Below are 16,516 nucleotides of genomic sequence, written 5' to 3'. Positions count from 1 at the left end.
AACTTAGATTTGTGTATAGTTTCTGTTTGAGAACATTTCACTTATTCGCAGAGATCATGTATTGTGTCCCCTCCAATAAATAATTTAAAGATTATACATATATATCGCCAACACGGCGAAACGCGTCGTGCTAATAAAGCAAAAATGAAGCATTAACTGAGTCCTGTCCATCGTCATTGGAGTAGGGCTGCACGATTCTTGCTCAAATGTGAATCACGATTTTCCTCCATAAGAATTGAGATCACGATTCTCACACGATTCTCACACAATTCTCTTGTAAATATAAAAATATTAAGCAAAAAAAAAAAAAAAAAACTTTTTTTTTTTTTTTTTTAATTTGAAAAAAAAATTGTCATAATCTAAAATCGAGATCGCATAGGTGTCTGAATCGAGATCACGATCTTTTTTCGATAAATCGTGCAGCACTACATAGGAGTGTGCAGTCCCTTCATTAGAGAAGCAGTGGGAAGGTTTTTCTTTCTTATATATATATTCAAATATGAAATATAGAAATCAAATCTGGAGAATTCATGTACATCCCTAATAAAAACACAAACTTGATTTTATTAAACCACTTAAACCACCAATATTAATGTAGTAAAAATAATTAATAATAATAATAGCTGATATATCGGTCGGACTCTGCTCCAGATACTTTCACAAACCAGGTCTTAGTTGGAGGGGAATACATGCACACTTTGCACAGTCAGTGTATTAAAGTACAGCAAACTTGACAAAAGGTTATGTGCAGTCAGTGCTAATGATGCCAGCTGTGTTGGTGCTGACTAACAGGCTTTCCCAAAAACCTAAGAGGCATTTCTGCCATGTAGACAACACTATCAAAACAAGAGAAATAGATATGCGCTCTGAACTCTGGCCATCGTGCTATCGATGCTTAGTATCAGCGGATATACAGGCCTGCTTTATTTCCCGAAAATGATTAACCACTTAAAACCCTGTACTTAGTTGAACCGGAGTCCCCCAGGGCTCTATAACAGTAGTTTTCAACCTTTTTCCTGCCAAGGACCCCTAAATTGATATACATTCGGCAACGGACCCGAAAATGTTTTGTGCCAGGGACCCCCAGAAGCAAAGATTTGAGTTAAAAATGTTCGCTTAAAAAATATACATATTCAAAGATATGCACACATTTTTTTCCGCCTTTTTTTTTGCCTTTAAAAAATAATTTTGAATAGCCAATTTTGGATAAAGGGGTTAGAATGATTGTGACGCTTTATTAACTTTATTAAGATCTACAAGCTCATAGCGCGGCACTCGGTGCCGCGCTATGAGCTTGTGTATCTGCTATTTTTGAATAGCCAAAGCTAAGTGGTTAAAATGATTGTGACGCTATGTTAACAAATTTCACTGGACCCCCCCTGGACCACTGGTGGTCCCCGGCCCACTGGTTGAGAACCACTGCTCTATAATGAGTCTGCTAGCATTTCCCTCTCTACCACACCAAATCTTGTCGCCGAAAATAGCCGATCTATAAACGTAGTGAGCTTATAGATCTGCTATTTTCGCTGGATGTTGGCCACAGAAAACGGAACGCTGGGGTTTAAGTGCTAGTGCTCGCTGCACCAAAATCGATACAGTAACTTTCTAGCAAAAAAAAAGAAATCTGTGTGAAACATGTGGAAAATGCAGGTTTTTTAAGGGAAAAGTGTATTATGGATATAAATAAGTAAACACGGTGATTCTCTGGCAAATACACGGACATTGTATTTGAACAAGGTGGACAAACTGGCACCTTGACATGAACACAGATTACACACATTTATCGATCGACCAAGTGTAGCGATATGGAATGGAAAAGTAATGAAACCCCTTTCTTTCTTTCTTTTCTCCCCTTAAAATTGCAAAATACAACACACAAGTACTTAGTATGGTTACAATCGATTATTTGCATTGCAAAACGATACAAAGTCAAAATCGATGCATCGATACGGTTACTGTATAGATGCATCGATACAGTTACTGTATCGTTACACCCCTAGCGGATTATGGTGTTCCTCTGCACACACTACAGCCTCACTTGTCGGTGGACAGAAGCTGGATTCAACACCGTCCAGTCCAAAGAACAACCAGTAGGGGTCAGTACTAGTAGTGACAAGACTACAAGTGTGTGGAGAAATGGGGAATTGGCATAACAATTTTTAAATGGGGGGAAATTGACACAAAAATGCAACTCCACAGTTGCACACAGAGAAAGTTGATGACATCTTGGAAATGGCTGTTGGCTGCTACACTGCACTACAATTCCCCTGCTGGCTTAGTGTGTCCAAATGACTAATCGACTGCATTTACCCAAGCTCCAGCTTCGTCAGAGTTTCAGTGTACCGCCTTAGTTTTTCTTCATTTGCAGGCAAAAGTATGAGTGCAGTCAAGGTGAGTGGAAACCTAAGATGTAAGGTTCATTAGAACTTGGGGGCCATGCAAGTCGGGAACAATGCAAGTCAGCCACCCATTGTGCAATACTCCCTTTATCAGTTGTACTCGCTATCCCTGTTGTCAGCTCCACCGCGTATATCTCGTTCCATTAAGCTCAGCCAATCAGTGAAGCCTGTTCCGTTAAGCTCAGCCAATCAGTGAAGCCGACGGGTCGGGGTTGGCCTATCAGGGAAGCTAATGCCCACACACACCCCAAACACAGAGAGATTTGTGTACGTCCTCCGCAGACCCGATCGAATTGCCATTCGGCATTGCACGACCCCAGGGTCATTCATATAGGACACACACGGCAAGTTTGAGGCCGTTCGGACTGACGGCCCCCCGAGTTATGCCTGGAACCGGCAAACACAGGTTTCGTGAACTAATACATAGATAATGGAAAAAAGGCTAACAGCAAAAAGGCCAAATACAAACAAACAATGCCAAACTAATGACCTACAGCGTTGGATGGACAGCTTTCACTAAAGTGCAACATTCTCATTAGGTGAAGAGGAGAGCTAAGGTCAGGAACAGATGTGACCCATAAGGGGGAGATAAGGGAGGAAAATAATTTGAAAGAGCATTGAAAGTGACAGCTGGTGGACTGAGAGACACGTCAAGATGTGCTGTAGATCAATTCAGACAAGGCATCTTCTTTCCTTCCTCATGTTGACAGAAAGCTCCTCCCAGTTGAATGAACCGGTGTGTGTGAGTGTGAGTGTGTGTGTGTGCGTGCGCGTGTCATGACGATGCTGACAGCTTGAGCTGCAGTGATGCATCCCACTGCGAGTCTCCATACTTTCATCTACAGGAGAAGTTCCAATGAGTAATGCTGCTGTAATCCGAATACTCAGAAGTAGGGATGGGACGATAATCTTTATCGTGATAAAAATAAACACTCACAATAATAGTATCGCAGAGATTTTAATTTATCGTGAAATTGTCCTCGGTCATACGCTGGGATGAATTCAATTCAATTCACAAGTACATTTAGTGGAGTATTTCCAATGTTCAATACTTTTACTTCTACTCCACTACATCTGAGGAAAATATCGTCCTTTTACTCCACTACAATTATTTGAAAACTATAGTTACTAGCTACTTTGTAGATATAAATTATTATATTATAAAACATATATTAACCACTTTAGCCCTATTTTTTACCACGGCTATTTTCAAACATTTTTGTACTTTTACTTTTGGTACTTTAAGTATATTTTGATGCCAATACTTTTGTACTTTTACTCAAGTAACATTTTGAACACAGGCCTTTTACCTGTAACAGAGTATTTTTAAATTAAGTAAGATATCCGAGTCCTTCTTCCACCACTGGTTGTATGATATGGTTCCATGTGTGTGTATATATATAGGGTGTGTGTGTGTGTGTGCGCGCGCTCGCGTGCGCGTGTGTGTGTAATAGAGTATCCTATGCTTTAAGTAACACCTCGCATGTTTTATATGGCTTGTCATGTGCATTCGCTCATTGCACAGTGCTGCTAAAAAGGCCAGAGTGTTTTGTCCTTGAAATAAACAGTCTATGTTGCTGCTGGCACACACGGCTCAGGAAATGCCTGAGGGGAGAGGTGGAAAATAAGAGGAGAGAGCGAGAGAAAAGACAAGCTGAAAAATATTGTCTCTCTTTTCCCCTCCAACGTGCTTATTTTGACAGCATCCTCCCCCATGTCAAAGGACAGCTTCCTTGCCTCGCGCTTCTCGGTTCAGGGAGAGGGATCTCCCTTGGTTAAGTGTAGACCGTACTATTCTACCGTGCTAAATTCTGGCCGTGCATTCTGTGGCACAGAGATAACGAGGAGGGAAAGGTTAAATCTAACCCTTTCTCCACTGTCTGAGGACTTGGCTCAGGCACCATAGCCATTCAGTGGTCAATGGTCCCTTCTACCACTCAACGAGGATGTGCAACACCACTGCTTCAGCATTGCCCCCCTCCTTCTAGAACATTGGTTCTTAAAGTGGGGTCCTGGGACCCCCAGGGGTCCTTGGGGGGGGAGGGGTACTAGGGGGTCCCCAGCAAAATTAGTTAATAAAGCGTCACAATCATTCTAACCCCTTTATCCAAATTTTATACATTTGGCAATTAAAAAAAAAATGTAATCAAATCTTTGCTTCTGGGGGGTCCCTGGCACAACACATTTTCCGGTTGGGGGTCAAGCGGCCACATACATATCAATTTGGGGGTTCTCCTTGGCACGAAAACGTTTCTGAACCACTGTTCTAGAAAGCTAAGAGTGCAGGCTTCTTTAAAAAAAAGGGGGTGGAGAGAATAGAGCCGAGTAGAGTAGTAGGCTGCCTTTAGGACGACGTTCTAGCTAGCAACTCTCCTCTGGTTGTTGAGGAATGCGAAACGTTTCCCAAGGAAATTCCTGCTTCTCTAGGAAGTCAGGGGAAGGAAACCAAGACAAGCTTGACACATTTTCGGGGCAGAGTGGGAGGAGATCATGTGAAGTGGAGCTAACTGAAAGGGGTTGCTTTTCTAGTCTTACTGATAAGAAGTCCTAATCAGGCAGCGAGCAGAGAGGAGGGGCTTCTTAAGACAGGACTGCCCAAGTCCACTGGATCATTTCCAGATGATCAAGAGACACAAACATGAACTGGGTTGCCCCGGTTTATGTTCAACCTAAGAACAAATTGGCAATTTAAAATTGGTTACACTATTTTAGCTCCCGTTAGATATAATCATGAGCGATACTGATGGTTAGACCAATAGCCCACATAGCAATACTGTAACTTGGCAAAAAGCCCCGTCGTCTATTCAGTGTGAAAAACTCCCACACTCAGCTACACTTGGCTGGTCTCATTCAGTCTTCTCAGCTTCCAGTTTCTGAGGTCAAAATGATCCCAGTGTTTTGGCCCTGGATTGTTAAACATAATTTCACTCTTAAGACACACAATTCAACATCACCTCATCAACAACAACACTCGAAACAGCTTGTTCTCTGAGACACACCTAAACGCTATTACAGGATAAAAAATAAACTCCTGGATTTATCATGGAACATCCCTCAGAAACCATCAGCTAGAAATATATCAAACAATCAAATGTTTTACTTAAGTAAAAGTATCAATACTGCAATGTAGAAGTACTCTGTTCCAAGTAAAAGTCTGGAATTCAAAATTGACTTTGAGTAAAAGTACAAAAGTAATGGTATCAAAATGTACTTTAAGTGTACAAAGTGTTTGAAAATAGCAGATCTACAAGCTCACGCGTTGTGAGCTTGAAGATCGGCTAATTTCAAATAGCCTAGGTGTGAAATAGGGCTAAAGTGGTTAGTGTATGTTTTATAATGTAATAATGTATCATCTGCAAGGTAACTAGCGACTAGAGTTTCAAATAATTGTAGTGGAGTAAAAATGCAATATTTGCCTCTGAGATGTAGTGGAGTAGAAGTAAAAGTATAGACAATTGGAGTAAAAGTACCTAAAAATTGTACTTAACTAACAGTACTTGAGTAAATGTAGTTAGTTACTTTACACCACTGCCAAAGAGCGACAGAGAAAAATCTTGAAAAAAATGAGCCGGAACTACCTTAACACAATCTCATCAACAATGAGACTTTTCTTCCCAAGTTTCAGTTTCTATTCTGCCTATTCTACCCACATCATGAAGCCTCTGAACGTGTGAGCAACAGGCCATCATAACTCGGCGAAGTCTATTCCTGTAAGCACTTTTTTGTCATTTGTCAATATTGTGTTGTAGCAGAAGCGAGGTTCATTATAAACACGACACTGATGGACACGGAGTGTTGTGTCACACATTCCTGGAAGTGGGACCAACGGGGTCACTGTTTACGATTCCACCAGGGAGCTGGGAGATTAACCCTTTAAGACCGGGAAGGGAACACATCCGTGTCATTTTTTTTTAGATTTCTTTGGCATTTCAAAAATAGCAGATCTACAAGCTCGCAGCGCGGCACCGAGTGCCACGCTACGAGCTTGTAGATCTGCAATTTTTTGGGGAGAAAAACGTGAAAATGTGTGCAAATCTTAGTTTGAATATATATATTTTTTAAAGCGAATGTTTGTAACTCAAATCTTTGGTTCAGGGGATTCTACAAATGTCTTCTAAATCCTAACAGTTTTTTTTTAATGTATTTGGCCGTGGACCCCATCTCAACATATTTTGTTCCAGGGACCCCCAAAAGTTGTGACAGTTAAAAATGTTCGCTTTAAAATTATATATATATTCAAAGATTTGCAAAAAAAAAAAAAAAAAAAAGCAGATCTACAAGTTCACTCGGTGCCGCGCTATGAGCTTGTATATCTGCTATTTTTTGAATAGCCAAAGAAATCTAAAGATTACACAGATGCGTTCCCGGTCTTAAAGGGTTAAGCAGACAGGGCCCTGTGTGTGCAGCTTCAGATTAAAGCTCATCTTCTTTTCCCTGTTATTATGAAATCAGATTAATTCAGCACAACTGCTGCGAGACATAATGTCCGGCCCAATGGTGGTACGGGACGGGTGTTTGGAAGGGCAAAGAGTTAAAGCACCTCACGTTATCTGGTTGTAAAGAGGCATGTGGGTGGGCTACGTGCATCTCAGTTTAATGGTTACATGTAGGGTTTTAATTCGACATATTGTTGTGAATCAAACGTTAAAGCTGTGAGATTAAGGTCAGGGATGACCTAACCCCGGTAACATTTTAATGTACTTGGAAATATAATACATGGTATATAAAGCCTATAGGACTTTTTATCTGCATTGCTCCATAATGGATAAGTTGACAAATGCAGAATTAATGCTCACTGATGCTCTACTCACAAAGAACATTAAAACAAAACGTTTTATACAGATCTGAGTTTGTCTTGATTATGACACATACTGTATAGAGGTGCAACAGTGCAAATAAAATCCATAATTTACCCAAACACATATCATGGTGATTGAAAGAGGACTTTAAACTAGCAACTGGAAGTGTATAGTATTTATGACAATGTTTATTGTCTCCGCCAGGCCGAAAGGCATGGCGAGAGATTATGTTTTACCCCCTGTCCGTCCGTCCGTGTTTGTGTGTGTCTTGTCCGTCCGTTAGCAGCTAATCTCCGGCACCGTTGACCCGGTCGCTGCGAAACTGTGCACACACACTCCCTGGATGCCAAGTCAGAACCACTGCCCCAATTTTTTCACATGGGCCTGTTATAGCGCCGCCAGGAGGCCGATTTGTGCAAAACCCATTTTTTTACATTACTCCTACAGATTTTATCCAAACGTCATGCAAATTGGTACACAGTATCTCCATAGTCATGTGATCAACACAGATCTTTCAGATTTCCCATATTCCATCCTGATTGGCTAAGGTTGGCTTCCAAAGTTTGCAGGATTGGTCCGTTTTGAACAAAATGCCTCAAATCATGCACGCAGCTTACAATTTCCATGAAATTTCACATGCACATTCCCACTAGGCCTAGGAAGAAATGACACCCTTTTCACATTGGCCTATTATAGCGCCACCAGGAGGCCACAATAACGTACCTGACCTGGCGGACACCTGTGCTCCGAGGAGAACTTTTTCTAGTTTAGGTAATAAAATCAAGTGTAAAGTTCGGCAAAAACCCATCCGCTTGAATGAAGCTTATTTACTTCTGACACCAGCAGGTGTGAAACAGCGAGACTACAGGCCATTCATAGGAACTGTCTCTTCCTATATAGCCTCAATTTACAACTCGGAAGCTGGCCCCTTGGGTACATAATACATATGAGGTTTCCACCCGACAGAGATGATATACTACATTTGATTTTCTGCCATGATAATGCATAAGAAACTAACATCAGCCCCTCAAAAGACTCAATTACCAAACCATGATTACCAAAGATACGGCCCTGCCAGTCCCGAGGGAATATGGCCATCTTGGGGACTCACTCATGCATCAAACAGGCAGAGATGTCACACTCGCTCGAGATAAACATCCGAGGGGATGTGATGTCTCTGTAGCCTAGTAGCCACACATTAACCCATTAAAGACAAGGAAAGCATCCGTCATTTCAGATTTTAACCACTTTAACCATTATCTTATACTTTTCGCTATTCAAAAAATAGCATCTTCTTCGATAGCAAATAGAATCTGCTATTCTTTTGAAAAATCATGAACATTTGTGCAAATCTTATCTTCGAATCTTGCTTCTGGGGGGGATTCTACAAATGTCTTCTAAATCACATTGTCACATGTCAAGCCCCCCCTCCCCCCTCCTCCCATCTCAAAATGGTTTGTTCCAGGGACCCCCAGAAGCAAAGATTTGAGTTACAAATGTTCGCTTTGAAAATATGTACATTCAAAGATTTGCTTAATTTTTCAAGATTTTTCAAACATTGCAGATGTTTGAGTGCTGCGCTATGAGCTTGTTGCGAACGCGGAAGGAGGCGCGGCGAAGCCGCGCCTCCGCCCAAGTGGAGCCTACTATGAAACTCTGCTCGGCTTGTGAGTGTGTGTGTCGGTGTGTCTGTGTTCATGCACTACCTAGTAGAGGGCGCCAGAGTGCAGGAATTTAGACAGGGCGCCAGAGTGCAGGAATTTAGACACAGCCTGCCACACACACACACACACACACACACACACACACACACACACACACACACACACACACACACACACACACACACACACACACACACACACACACACACACACACACACACACACACACACACACACACACACACACACACACACACACACACACTTTTCGAGCTGCGTTCGCTTCCAGCGTTCGCGCGTCTTACTTGTATATCTGCTATTTTTGAACAGCCAAAGAATCTTAATGGGTTAAAGATTTCTTATTTTTCACTTCCTCAACCAAAGAGCAAACTTGAATGGTTGAAGACAAGTGTTGTTGTTTTTGTAATGTTTTGTGCGTGTGCATGTGTCTGTGTGTGTGTGTGTGTGTGTGTGTGTGTGTGTGTGTGTGCGCGCGCACGTGTGTGTGTGTGTGTGTGTCAGTGGTAAATTTGAGAGCCTATTTCTACCAACAAACTGTCCGTCCACTTTAGATACCATCTAGACTAGACTTTCTAATTACAGATATGGCTAAAGGTCACCACTTTTGACCCAGAGTTGTCAAAGACCCTTTGACTTGGTGGGACTGGGGAGCAAACTCTCCCCAGTACTCAATAGATTCTACAACCGTAGCAGATAACTATGGCACATTCTTGACCTCTCTGCGTTAGTATCATGCCTCCAAATACCACACACTGTCCACATCGAATGCCTACGTTGCTAAAGTTAGACATGGGCCGTCCAGGTAAATGCAGGTTACAGTGAGTACATGTTGTTGGCAATGCTGCAAGTCACTCTACATAATGGGTTATCAACATTAGATGTTGATTAGCGCACAGCGCCACCTTCGAAGCACCAAGCGCTTGGACAATGGACAAAACGGTTTCTCTCCTCTTGCTGTTGTGTACATATACAGTACGCTGTTGTTGTTGTTGTCGTTGTGTGTTTGCATTGATTATTATTTATTTATTATTTATTTATTTATTATTTTCTTAACCCTGAAGCCGATTCTAGAAATGTCTTCTAAATCCCAACAGTATTCTGAAAAACGTACGTTTCTATATCAGTGTTTCACAAACTTTTTCATGTCAAGGACCCTCAAAATGATATGTATTTGACCACGGACCCCCATCTCAAAATGTTTTGTTCCAGGGACCCCCAAAAGCAAAGGTTTGAGTTTAAAATGTTTGCTTTAAAAGAATATATATTCAAAGATTTGCACACATGTTCACGATTTTTCATAAATAGCAGATCCACAAGCTCGTAGCAACGTAGTCAACGTAGTCAACAACACAGACTTGGTTAATACAATTATTATGTGGGTTGTATGGGCTCTACAAAGGCAAGGAGTGTGACAGTGACTAGCGTGTTAAATCACTGCTGATATTTATCATAGAAAACAAACAACAAACATACAGTAGTATACCTTTATCAACAATTTAGTAGTGTGAAACTGCATTTTTCCGCGCAAGTGGAGCTTACTATGAAACCGTGCTCGGGTTGTGTGTCTCTCTCTCTGCGTCTCTGTGTTCATGCTCTCATTGGCTCATGTGGCCCATGTGACTCACATGCGTGCACTGCCTGTAAGCAGCCTCCAGAGTGCGCCAGAGTGCAGGAATTTAGACAATGCACACCAGCCTGCCCCCCCACACACACACACACACACACACACACACACACACACACACACACTTCTCTCCACATCACGGTGAAATAACACGGATTACAAGTCCGTAAATACACAATATTTTCGAGCTGCGTTCGCTTCCAGCGTTCGCGCGTCTTACTTGTAGTAAGGAAAAGCAATTCATGAGGTTTTCCCTTTTTGCCATTTTAGGTTATTCAGCAACATTTCCAAAGCTTTGGTCAGCTATTTGTCCCAGGAACAGAGGGCATGGAGAGAAAGTAGACCAAATCTGTACTATCCTCCGAACGACGATACACAGGTTTTTGGGTGCCTACGAAAATCAGGGTTAAGATTCAAGGTTTTAGCCTACGTTAGCTTGTGAAGACTTGTCACAAGCTAGTGGGGAGAAATGGTAGAAACAGGCAGGCAGCACAGAGCTGGAATGAAAACAATGCAAACCAACCAACAACAGCAGGCAGCAGCCGCAGTTGTGTTGAGGATGGAGATGCTGTCACACGCACACGCACGCACACGCACACGCACACGCACACACTCTTGAGGTAGCCATGATGTGGAATACTGTCGCTGTCGGGAAGAAACCTTATCTTGCTATATTTCTTCATTTTTTTACCATAAATAATTACTCCATCACAGTGTCACACAAAAATAGCTGATCTACAGCCTCACAACGTATTGTATTATAACAGGTTGTGCGCTTGTAGATCTGCCATTTTCAACATTTTTTACATATTTTTAAGTCTTTCTGTGGATTTTACAAATATTTAACAAATGAAATGTATTAACAAGAGCTTGTGACTAAATAATAACCACATTGGATCCATTGGAACACAGGTTCCTTGTTAACGTTAATGTTTTGGACATACAAAGCTTCTACCAGACGGTGGCAACATGTTTGCCACGTAGAATATGCTTTGGAAATCATCAACATTAACAAGAAACGATTAGGAAGGAAGGATGTGCAAAAGCCACATGTTACTTTTGCCAGACAGCAGAAGTAACATATTTTCACATTGTGAGATATAGACGTGGTAGAATAGTTGTTGCTTGTAAAATAATGCTTGAAACTACTGCACTGTGCCATACATCAAGAGCGAAGCCGTCACAGAGTGAAGATAAGCTATGAGAGCTAAAGGCATTATTTTCTGATGTAGTACGCTCATGTACTAGTGCAGTGGTTCTCAACCAGTGGTCCGAGGACCACCAGTGGTCCTTGAGGGGGTACCAGGTGGTCCCCAGTGAAATTAGTTAACATAGCGTCACAATCATTTTTAACCACTTAGCTTTGGCTATTGTAGATGTGCTATTTTTGAAAAATCTGTATGTGCATATCTTGGAACATATATATATATTTTTTTAAAGCGAACATTTTTAACTCAAATCTTTGCTTCTGGGGGTCCCTGCCCCTGGCACAAAACATTTTCAGATGGGGGTCCACGGCCAAACGTATATCAATTTAGGGGTCCTTGGCATGAAAAAGGTTGAAAACCACTGTACTAGTGCCATAAAAAAACATAGTCATGGACTTGCCGGTCATCCATCCATTGACTATTTGTTTTAAAGATAAAAAACATAACAGTAAAAAAAGACAGTAGATGGGTGTGTAAAGTTTTGAGGGAGTGCCACAGCAAAAAAAAAAAGTGGCAGCTAGTAGCCCTATGAGCTCATTTGAAATCGTGCCACTCAGCTGGACATCCACATATGCTGTGGTGTGGGCTAACTGAGCAGCAAACAGCTGCAGACAAAGAGGCCCAGCCCCTGAAAGAAAGCCAAACGCAGAAATCTCCAAAAACAGACGCCCTGGGCTGCAGGGCTCACGCATGGTCTTTCAAAACATGTCGTCGTCTATGCTAAAACACAAGAGAGGGCCCACTGGCTTGAAAACACCACCTACTCAATTATTCTGCAAGAGACACTGCAGGGGCTGCATTCCAAAACTGCCATGTCACAGACAAATTACAGCCACGCTGGTTGACAGACATCTAAGCTAAATGAAGAAATAAACTGATATTTTGCAGCATTCATCATCTACACAGTAACAAGATTTTTCATCCAATTACAAAAGCTTATGGCAAGCAGCTAGTCTTTTCTTCTGCTGCATTGTAATGAGTGATGAGCTTCTAAGCCCTCAGCCCATTAATAATCTATAATCAGCCTCACCCTTATTGATCTGTAATACCATCAGCACCTGGTGTGTCGTGCACCGTGGAGTGTAGATAGAGTACAGGATGAGGCAACGGGTGTGAAATTATTAAATAGTGTTCGCTGTCCTTGTATGGCACGGTCTCCAATGCATTTGGCCCCCACGTTCTCACGCTATTTACAAAACAATACTTGTCAAGCGTACAGTGCTACAGGCCTAATCGCTTCACGTTGAAGAAGACAGCAGCTATGGAAACAACCTCAGGCAATTCTGATGTCATCATTAAGTCTTAAGTCTAACATCAATGCTGCCGTTTACGGTGTGTTTTTGGTGTGAAGAAAATGAACAAAAATAAAAAGGGGCATTCAACCCTAACTGTGGAAAAATAAATCCATGCATCACTCTTTTCAGAAATGGGACAAGAATGAGAAAAGGACGGCCAACTGTCAAATGAGAAAGCCAAGACCATCACTTCGAAGTCTACAACACTGTGGTAGTACTTTGAAGTGCTGATCTTGACTGTAGTAACTACAGCATTATTCACCGTCATCTCTCTCATAGGCTGGCTTCATATGAGCTGAGCCGATACTGATTCACAGTGCAGATGGAAATCGTGCTCAAACGCACATCTGAAAAGATCACCATCAGCGGATATTCTGCGATCTCAGTGAGATTATTTTGCCCACTCTTACACACTTGTGCACACACTCCGCACGGAGGGCAGGCAGTATACAGTATGTGAGCACACACACACACACACACACACACACACACACACACACACACACACACACACACACACACACACACACACACACACACACACACACACACACACACACACACACACACACACACACACACACACACACACACACAGTGTGTGTGGAGGAAGCCCTCTCCTGGCCTGCCCCCTTCTCGTCCAGTGAGTGGAACAGATCTAGGTCAAAGCTGATTAACGTGCCCACAGCTCCCGTGAGCTTTCCAGTCAGGTGGTGGTAATGCCTGCTCCCTGACTATGATTACAAAATAGGGAATATCACATCTGCAGTCAACACTACATGGTATCTTCAGTATTAGATCAACTTGGCCGTGGCATCCCTATTTTGAGCGTGTCACTATGGGACAAAATTGTCACAACATTTCACAAATAGCAAATCTACAAGCTCATACAGATCATACGTCGCATGACGAAGTATAAAGGGCTTAAGTGGTTAAAGGCAACATGGATGGGTGTACTGATAGGGACCAAACATAAACAGTTAGCTAGCTATTAAATCTCCACACAGTTGCTTGGAGAGCTCATTCTCATGACACTTACTGCAGCGCTCAAGAATTAAAAGGACGGCTGCTACTTATAACACATGTGAGACAAGACATACAGTGTCCACGTTACTGTATTTATAAACGGGTTGCAGTGGGATGGCATGGCAGGCATTCCCATACACCAAATCAAGTCTAGGAGGCCACCATGGAATTAATCAACTGTGATGTGATGTTACTAGGGGCCTATTTATTACTCTAAGAGCAAAAGCTTGTGATAAAGCAGCAACAACAACACTGGCTGCACTTAGGATGAATGTAGGCCTACTGTATATCATCCCCAGGAACAAAATATGAAATACTAATAGAATACAAGCAACCCCCCAGGACACTAGTCTATGCTAAATCTAAACTGAACAACTAACTTAAGACAACCAATCCCATATAATCATTTTTTTTTTTTAAATATATATTAGCAATAGCTCAGTTTGCAGTCAGACCAAAATGTAAAATACATGAATAAATACATGTTTCACTATCATCATAACATGAGAGACACTCGGCTATGGCTTTATGGGCAGCTTTAGCATTTAGCTAGGTCGCTGGTTAGCTTTGCTAGTTAGCTAAGCCTAACCCACATAACAGTGTGCAGAATGTGGGCAGCCAGCATATTGACCACATAACGTTAGTCTCTACCAGAAAGGCAACGTGAGGCTTTTGCAAACGGGACCATAAACTGATTTGTAAACAATGCAACGCTGCACCGCTGATCGCCTCCCTCGACACTGGCTACAGATAATTACCAGTGGTGGGGGGAAAAGTACTTAAGTAAAAGTATCAATACTGCAATGTAGAAATACTAAGTTAAAGGTCTGGAATATAATTCAAAATGTACTCGAGTAAAAAAGTACAAAAGTATTGGTGCCAAAATATACTTAAAGTAGCAAAAGTAGAAAGTACACATTTTGCAGAATGTCCAAGTGTTCAAAAAATGCATAAAATCTTTTGAAAATAGCAGATCTACAAGCTCACCATGCCATGACGCATTGTGAGCTTGTAGATCTGCTATTTTCAAATGGCCAAAGTGTAAATACTGTAGGGCTGAAGTGGTTGTGTATGTTTTGTAATAATAATCAAAATATACAAAGTAACTAGTAACTAAAGTAGTGGAGTAAAAGTACTGAAAATTGGGAATGCTCCAGTAAAAAGAAGAAAAAAAATCTCAAAACTCTACTTAAGTACAGTACTTGAGTAAATGTACTTAGTTACTTTACACACACGCACACACACTGACAACAACAGACCAGCGTTACCTTGGCACGCAGCTCGGGGATGAGCGGTCTACCTCCCAGGTCGCGAAGAGGTTCATGGGCACGGGCACCGCGGTGCCGGAGGAGCCCGAGCCCGGGACCCCTCCACCGGCCCCGGCCAGCCCGGCTCCTCCTCCGGTCGGGAGGGCGGTTGTCGTCGGTGCGAACGGTCCTCCGCCGCCGCCGCCTCCGCCGCTGCTCGGGTTCAGGAAAGCGGCCCGGACGCCTCCTCTCTCTACAGCCGCCGCCATCATCACCTCCTCCACTCACTGAAGCAGCAGCTCTCGGGCTATAACTGTAACTGTCGGTCGGACTATAGCGCGGGAGGGACGCTATATAGTATCTCCTCCGTCAACCCTCTCTCTCTCTCGTGCGTCTGTCTGCTTCTCTCTACACAGAATACACGGAACGGAACGCATGAGCCCCGCTACACTGAACTGACTGACCGACGGACGGACCGACCGACTGACTGGGGACTGGAGCTACGGGGTTGCCAGGTTTTGAGAGAGAAACAAGCAACCAGGTCCCTGTGAAAACGAGCCCCAAAATAAGCAAGAGCAAGCCATTCGCCCTGGAAATAGCTACACATTTTCTTTGTTTGGAAAATAGCAGATCTACAAGCTCACAACGTGTTGCATGGCGACACGTTGTGAGCCTGTAGAGCTTGTGAGCTTGTAGATTTTTTTGAGGGAAACAACGCATTCGTTGTGAGCTTGTAGATCTGCTATTTTCCCCCAAAAATATCTTGGTAGATCTGCCATTTCCCCCCCCCCCAAAAAAATCTTGGTATATCTGCTATTTTCCCCCAAAGAATCTCGAAGAAAATTGTGGAATATATATGAAACATTTTAACACAAATATTGTATGGAGGTCCGGTCCCTGGGCCTGGCCTGGCCATGAAATATTTTCAGATCGGGTCTTTGACTTGAAATCGTTTGAGAACCACTGGTTTAAAACAACATTAAATATATGATTGATGATGTTTTACCATGTGGCACTCTGAGATTCCTTGTGAATGAAAAGTGCATTACAAATAAAATGTATTATTATTTATTATTATTATTATTAGGAAGCAACACCAAATAAGCAACTACATTTTAGAAACAAGCAGAAAACCAAGCAACTTAACAGAAAAACAAGCCCTAAGTCGCTTATAATAAGCGGACATGGCAACACTGGGGAATTACTGATGGGCGGGGCGTGATCATGCTGAAG

At 42.3% G+C, this 16,516-nt stretch overlaps 1 protein-coding gene across 3 annotated transcripts in view; it reads right to left on the bottom strand.

The window, feature by feature from the left end:
* The window catches only part of LOC308099788 (phosphofurin acidic cluster sorting protein 2-like), a 105,609-nt gene extending 89,877 nt beyond the window's left edge, over nt 1-15,732 (bottom strand). For all 3 annotated transcript variants that reach the window (XM_080448576.1, XM_080448577.1, XM_080448578.1), the window contains exon 1: nt 15,305-15,732. In XM_080448576.1, coding sequence (XP_080304702.1) covers nt 15,305-15,555 — 251 coding nt within the window. In that variant the 5' untranslated portion in view covers nt 15,556-15,732. The remainder of the gene's footprint in view (nt 1-15,304) is intronic.
* Between the last annotated feature and the right edge of the window lie 784 nt (nt 15,733-16,516).

The sequence above is a fragment of the Gymnoscopelus braueri genome, assembly GCF_963280865.1.
Source record: "Gymnoscopelus braueri genome assembly, chromosome: 14".
Lineage (NCBI taxonomy): Eukaryota > Metazoa > Chordata > Actinopteri > Myctophiformes > Myctophidae > Gymnoscopelus > Gymnoscopelus braueri.
The sequence above is the reverse complement of the archived record's forward strand: the minus strand, read 5'-3'. Positions and strand labels throughout refer to the sequence as shown.